The sequence below is a fragment of the Anguilla rostrata genome, chromosome 17 (assembly GCF_018555375.3).
Source record: "Anguilla rostrata isolate EN2019 chromosome 17, ASM1855537v3, whole genome shotgun sequence".
NCBI classification, from domain to species: Eukaryota; Metazoa; Chordata; class Actinopteri; order Anguilliformes; family Anguillidae; genus Anguilla; species Anguilla rostrata.
In genome coordinates, this window is record NC_057949.1 from 16883113 (window position 1) to 16890420 (window position 7308).

Consider the following 7308-nt stretch of genomic DNA (forward strand, 5'->3'; position numbering starts at 1 on the left):
CGAGGGACCCAATAGAGCCAGACTGAGGGACCCAACAGAGCCAGACTGAGGGGCCCAGTAGAGCCAGACTGAGGGGCCCAACAGAGCCAGACTGAGGGGCCCAGTAGAGCCAGACTGAGGGGCCCAGTAGAGCCAGACTGAGGGGCCCAACAGAGCCAGACTGAGGGGCCCAGTAGAGCCAGACTGAGGGGCCCTGTCATACTCAGGGGTCAGAGAGCCAGCTGGTGGCATCATACTCTTCGGTCCAGGATGAGCCACTGTGGCGCACCTGTACGACAAGTCACATGATGATAATCCGCCAATGACAGGAGGTTCAGTTATGAACAGTGCTGTACATATGATACCTCATACGTGTGTGAGGTTCTGGCAGTGTGTGTGCATAATGAACGTGAAAGACTTGTTGAGGTTGTATGCAGTGTGTGTTTGTGTCTGGTCAGCAGTAAGCTCCTTGTTCCTTCAGCACGTGTGTGTGTGTGTGCAGTGTTGGTTTGAGGTTCAGACAGTGTACGTGATTCAGACACTCTGTGCGTGTGTGTGTGTGTGTTTAGTGTGCGATTCAGATGTCCTGTGCGTGCGTGTGTGGAGTGTGCGAATGTGGTTCAGATGCCGTGCGTGTCCCCTGAGGAAGTTCCGTTCTGATGCATCTCGCGTGTGTGCGGCTCGTTGCAGGAAGCTGTACGTGAGCCTGTCTGTGGCACTGTGCATCCTCGTCTGCTCGCTGATCCTCTTCTTCCTCTTTCCGCGGAGCGTCCTGCTCTCCCCTGTGGCTGTCAAGTCCGTCTACGTCTTCTTCACTCCCTCCACAGTGGAAATGACCATCACTGTGAGTCACAGCAAGTGTCACAGGGGTCTGTGTGGGAATTCCCCGCAAGCAATGACCAGTGAAACATCCAGGGGAATACTGGACAGTGGCCAAAGCCTATATTCATTGTCCCCATGTTTGAACTGTGCAGAATTTGTTTTGAATCCAGGCCTGTGGTATGTCAATATATGCTACCAGTTCATTCATGCTGACACACAAACTGCAGATTATCACAGAGCAGTGACCTCAATATCACAGCTAAAATACAATATTACAGAAAAATATAGATGGTGTTACATTCAGTATGAGATGGGTTTTGTTCTGTTACTAGTTATTAAGTTATTATATGTGATTATGTTATTATCAGTTATTATACGGTACTTCTCTCCAGGGGTTTCGTCATACTTGTTCCTGGTTATGGTTATACACTTTGTTGTACGTCGCTCTGGATAAGAGCGTCTGCCAAATGCCTGTAATGTAGTGTAATGTAATGAGGAGGACTGAGTGCTCAGGGAATGCCTTCTGGTGGACTGATGCCACGTTTCTGGGTTCCCTCGTGTAGAACGTCATCAACATCACAAACAACAACTTTGCCATCGTCCAGGCGACCGATCTGAGTGTGCAGGTGCTCTTCTACGACACGGTCTTGGGAACGGCTTCCATCTCCAACGTCACCAGCGTCCAGCCGCGCAGCGTGGAAGGGGTGAGTGTCCGTTCTCCGCACACACGGCACGGGCTCTACTGTGAGAAACCGGGGTAGAGGTGCATCTGAATGCCCTCTTCAGAAATGCACACGATGGGTTAGATAAATTTTTTTTTTCTTCCTGAAGGTGATTCATGATATTGGGAAGATAAGATCAGCTGAAAAATTAGCAATATGGAAATTTGTTACACAACAAAATATTGTGTTTTAATGCATTCTCTCAACATAGTGACAGTTACTTTTTTTTTCTTTTTTTTATATATGATTCCTGAGTTTGACACGGTGTTCAGTGTAAACAGTGGCATATGGTACATGAGTCTACACTGGTGTAGTTATCTCCACACCATCAATACTGGTATTTTGGAATTTTACTATAAAAGTTAAATAAATAAAAGTGCATTTGCAGACATTATTAATTGAATATAAGCACATTATATTCACATAATAGAGTTTTCCTCAATTAGACTATTATGCAAGTAATAAAATTATTTTTTTGCATTACAAAATTATGCAAATTTTATAAACATTATTTAAATTTGTGAAAACAGGTACTCTGCACACTTGGATGATATCCATGGCAAAGATCGGCAATGCTCAGATTTTGTCATTTTTCACATGGCAGTCATCTATTAATGCGTTCTCATTTCACATGGCAGTCACTCATTCACATGGTCATCTCTTCTGGCAGTCATCTCATTTCCATGGCGCATGTGTGACTTCTGCAGAGCTGAATGTGATCCATTCTTGTGTCCACAGTCTTTCCATCAGTCAGGTGCTCACTAACAAAACTTAAATTTTCCAGTAAAACACAGACAGTGTCCTGCATAGCCTTGAGTTGTTTTAAAATGCTTTTTTCAAAGACACAATATATAAAAAAATCTAGAGGGTAAAGTGGATATTTTGAAAATGGCTGTTTTGTCTATGAGCAAGCTGTGGAGCGTGGATCATTCTCAAGGCTCCCTTCACCCTGGTCTTTCTTTCTCTTTGGCAGTACACTTACGTCATTCCCATTCAGATGACTGACGAAGGCCTAAAGTAAGTACAGGCCTGCCTTTCTCTTCTGTCAGCGTACGAGTGCAATAGCAGAGTTCTCTGGGCGAGAGAGTCGTGTAACATTCAGAGACCTGGGCTTGAAGCTGAGGTTGTGGGTTTGATTTCCAGCTGGGGCACAGCTGTCATACGCCCGAGCTCAGGCACTTGACCTCAGTTGCTTCTGTAAAATATGCACGTATGAATGGATTGCATGCAAAGAATCTAAGAGTGTCTGCTAAGTGCCCAAAATGTCTCGTAAGCTCTATTCAGATACAGAGGAGCTAAGATCACTTGGTCCAAAACCAAGATTTTAACCATGGTCTGAAAATTGTACTGGCACCATTTTAGCGGACTGAATCGTAGCAACATAATACACGGTGTAGTGTAATAAAGAAAAAAAGGATTTGGAAAGCAAGACCCAAAAACAGTTTTTCCAAGATGGTGGGCCAGATTTGTTACATCAGTTCCAAGGTCAAGTCATAAAATAAATGTTATGACCCTGTCATAATATAAATGACTGACTAGAAACTCTAGGAAACCTCATGTTGGGGAAAACTAAAAGATTAAAATTTCTATTTTAAATTAAAGAGGTTATTTCTCTCTTTCCACCCTCTCTCAAATCATTCAAAACCCCCTCGATCCAGAGAAGGGGAGAGGCCTTCAGCATTGACACACAACTCAAACTTCAACGATTTTACCATGCAAAGCAGCCACTTATGTGCTGGATGTAATAAAATTAAAATGTGCCCCATGAAGTGAGCTCATGTCTTTGGGCAGACTGAGTCAGTGAGTGAGTGGAAATGGATTAAAGTGCCGTTCTCTCAAACGGGAAGTAGAATAAAGCGCAATGGAACCGCTTGAAAAGACAAATTTGGATAATGTGGCTGCAGTGGATTTCTGAGTCATGGGACCGGCTTTGCTTTCGGGGTAAAGATGATTGTGGCAGTGGAGTAACCTTTTCCGAAAGCATTGCATGAGTGTGATCATGTGATATCTAGAGCCAAAAACCAAGGAACAAATCCCTTTCACAAATCGTTCTCTGGCTGTGATCAGTGAGCTGTGGGTAATGATGTGCTTTTTATACTATAAATGGTTTTATTTAAAATATTTATGTTTTGGATGCTTTTTCACCTGTCTGTTTTGAAAAAAAATAGTTCATGTCTGGTTCTCCCCCAACTTATGGTATATTTTTGCTGACATATTTTTAAATTAATTTTAAGATATCACCCCATCCCTGTAATATCTTAGGTAATCCTCACTATGTAGTGTAGGTGTGTAACTTTAGGTAGTTTAACTTTTTTGCATTATGAAATATGTTGTGAGGCTCCTCTGGTTTGTACTGTTAGGAACCTGACTGATGCCTCCAAATGTCTGTCACCAGGCAGAATTAGGGGGTCTCCTTCCATCCGGTTTATTGGTCCGATATCAAAAATATTCTCATAGATTTGGGTTGTTCGAACCTGTGCGCCCACCGTGATTGTATAGCCAGTGTATGATAATAAATGGTCATTTGATAACATCCAGATGATTCTTAAAATAATTCATTTCTCGGTATTAGTGAATGACTCAATGCAATGAGGATTGTGTCCATGTTGTCCCAAGTACAGGCACAGGTTTCTGTCTGCATAACGCCATCAGAAAATTTAGGATGCCGTGTCTGCAGTCCAACAATTTCCCCTCACATTTTCCTTCCTTGAAAATTCCCAAAGAGAGTGCGTAGGAAAGCTCCTCCCACATTTGGGTGACGCTGTTTAGTAAATTGGCTGAACTTGGCTCTATTTCTGCACCCGTGGGATGGGGGGGCACGGTGACACACAGGGTCTAGCAGTCTGTGCCAGGGAGGGACGGAAAATATGAGAGAGGCCAAAGTTTACTGCCCCTATGCATGTGACCAGCGGAGGTGGAAAATCCATGTTCAGAGAATAAAAGTCCTCCTCAGTATTTTGTGCCAATTCCCTTTTTTTGCTAATTAGCACAATTTTTCAGTCCGGCAGTTAAAACTAATTAGTGCAGTCAGCTGACTGAGTTCATGGTAGGAAGAAACAAATGGCGGGACTTTCCACCTCTGGTGACCGCAGGAATGTTTTGTTCTTCATACTTTTCTGAGCTATTCTTAGGTTTTGCTGCTTTAAGAGTGTCTGTCTGTCTTTCAGCTCTTACTGCAAGTCAGTCGCCATACGGATTCACACCTTATTCCTGCATCTACAGTGAGTTTCGTCCGTCGACGTCACTGTTTTCTCCAGTTTTCCCTCCTGCACCCACACCTGCCCTTTTTGGATACGATTGGACACCCGTGCTGTAGATGATATGTGGCTCCCTCATGAGGCATTTCTGTGGCCTTGTAGTAACAGAGGCCGTATTATAACTGTGGACTGAGAAGCGCAGTGGCAGTGCATTTCTCCTTTAAGTGTTGTGTGTTTGTTATCTTCCCTCTATCTCTTGGGGGCACTGTCACATGGCTGGCTTCCCCAGGTGAACTAGACTTGCCTAGACAACCTGTAACCGTTTTATGTCTCTCCTGCTTCTCTGCAGGGCCACCTCATCCCAGTTTAAAGTCTGAATTTTATCGGTATTGCTATTGGATTTTAAAAACTTTATGATGTGTCTGAAGTGTTATCAGTAGAAACACAGGACTCATATTTTGGTACAGAAGAAACACTTGCAGAAGCATTTTGTTTGAAGGTTTTAATGCCGTTTCTGTGTGCCTGTCTTCCACAGGATGACAATGAAGGTGTTCTATCTATCCCACTCTGAGCAGCTGTCTCTGGACACGTTTGAGTACATCGACTGTGGCACCAACACCACTGTCCCCCACTTCTTTTGACCCCTCCCCCTGAAACACTCGGGAGGTCACTGGACAAGCCAAGGCTTCTGCCGTTTTCCAGGTCTAGGTGTGACTCAAGGACGCAAACCCTGGAATATGGACCGTAACGACGGCCACTGAACGCAGTGAACACAATGTAGACCCCCCTGCAAGAGAGCACCCTCCCCTGGCCCCGTACTACTACTGGCCAGGGAGCGGCACTGCTTCCCACACTGGTAGAACCAGCTGCTGGGGCTGGGTGGGAGTTTTACAAATGGTCCAGCGGTTCTAAGCCGGAGCACAGACCAAGGTTGCAGAGATTTGATTGAAACTACATTCATTTTTGTCAGTTTTTAATCACTGTGGAACTTCCCTGGTGGTGGGAAAGAACTCCAGCATGCAAAGTGTCTGCTAGCTGTGTTTATTTTTGCTGCCAAATAACATTTTTCATTCATTTAACCACGTTTTTGGGACATTCAATACCCTAAACCTTATTCCAGTAACAGTTTGAATTTATTTCATTATAATCCACGAACACAACTCAGTTCAGAGCACAAATACAAGTATAAGTATTTAGGATGTTTCTGACTTGTGTGTTGCATTGAAGCACCTTTATATTGAACCACTGTGCATTTTAAGTGCCCTGCCCATGTAACATTCTACCATGGATCCATGGAAACAAATTGCGGGTTGATTTTCTTGTTTGTGAAGTCCAGATAATTAGCTATTTTTGGTATGAGGATGTATTACATTGCTATTTTCAACTTTAGCATTTACCAGCAATAAAAAAAATTTGGCACAGGTGTTTTTGGCAGAGAAAGTAGCCGTGGCTAAAAAATACCAGTTCTTCCCGTTTCACACTGATGGTTCTCCGCTTCCTGTTGACGGTTTGCTGAAGGGCCTTTTCAGTGCTGAGATGAGGCCACTAGGTGGCGACAGAGCTCTATTCCCCGTTTCTGAAGTTTGGAGAGAACATTTGTAACTGGGTAATTGTGAAGGGTTGTTTTCAATCTGTAGCAGTGTTGTTTTTCCACAAATCATACAGTGGGGAATTTTTTTAAAATTTCATTTTATTTTTACAATTATAAACCTTTCGTTAGCAAATCTGAACACCGTGATCAAGTACAGTACAATTATGTAATCCTTCATTTGTGTTGTATGGCATTCTTTTCTAATGGTCAAATCAAACTATTTTCAAATCGCTGTAATCATATGCTGTACTGTGAGTTTAAAAGCCCAATGTGTTGCCAGATTCCTCAAGAATGTCTTTATTTGTGGTGTCCGATAAATGGATGCATACTTGTTAAGCGGATGCATTTTAGGCTTTTCTTTCAAGAGGAGGAACAGTTTCATGTTTTCAGTAGTGAATGTGAAGCACATCATAAATGGTACTAAGTGACTTTTTAAAAATGAATACATTGTAATTTCTGTGTATTGTGTGTTCAGTTTGTGTGTTCAATTTCTTGGGTAAAATAAATCCTTTCACAGATGTTCACACAGTTGCACAAAGATGGATATTTTATTTGGAAACGCTGGACTGTTCCCACACAAATGAGGACGTCTATCAATTGTGAAATGGGTTCACTTCAAAAGCTTATTCCGCGTAATGCCAAAAGCTATAACAATATAACACCAATTCCAGGCGGTCCAGAATTTTCTTTCAAACAGATGCAAACAATTTACACCAGGACCCCTTCCTAGTTCTAGTCCATTTAGATTTGACTGAAACAGTAAAATCCCAAAGACTCATGTTCTTCTTGCACCCCCCCCCCCCTTCAATTTTTAAAATTTCCCCTGTTTAAAATAGTGAGCTTATTTTTGAACACACGTGGCTGGAAAGAGGAACACTTTATCTGAAACTTCAACTGATTCAATGAATGTGGTTGGATCCACAGGATTTCTCATTTTCATTTCTGACCTCATGATTGCATCAGTGCAGACACACAGACGGCAGGAGCATGATTGTGA

The 7308-nt window shown here is 42.8% G+C and overlaps 1 protein-coding gene across 1 annotated transcript; it reads left to right on the forward strand.

Moving 5' to 3' along the window:
• Positions 1-577: 577 nt before the first annotated feature.
• LOC135243204 (transmembrane protein 106B-like) lies at positions 578-6835 on the forward strand. Its single transcript, XM_064314847.1, has 5 exons — positions 578-823; positions 1365-1505; positions 2497-2540; positions 4691-4744; positions 5256-6835. The coding sequence occupies exons 1-5, from the start codon at positions 593-595 to the stop codon at positions 5359-5361; spliced, it is 576 nt and encodes a 191-aa protein (XP_064170917.1). The 5' UTR covers positions 578-592; the 3' UTR covers positions 5362-6835.
• The last annotated feature ends 473 nt before the right edge of the window (positions 6836-7308 follow it).

Bases quoted from the DNA above. Each gene is read 5' to 3' on its own strand.
- LOC135243204 (XM_064314847.1), top strand. From the start codon at position 593: ATGTGGTTCAGATGCCGTGCGTGTCCCCTGAGGAAGTTCCGTTCTGAT. The intron at 2,541-4,690 runs GTAAGTACAGGC...TCTGTCTTTCAG, and splicing joins ATGACTGACGAAGGCCTAAA to CTCTTACTGCAAGTCAGTCG. The intron at 4,745-5,255 runs GTGAGTTTCGTC...TGTCTTCCACAG, and splicing joins ACCTTATTCCTGCATCTACA to GATGACAATGAAGGTGTTCT.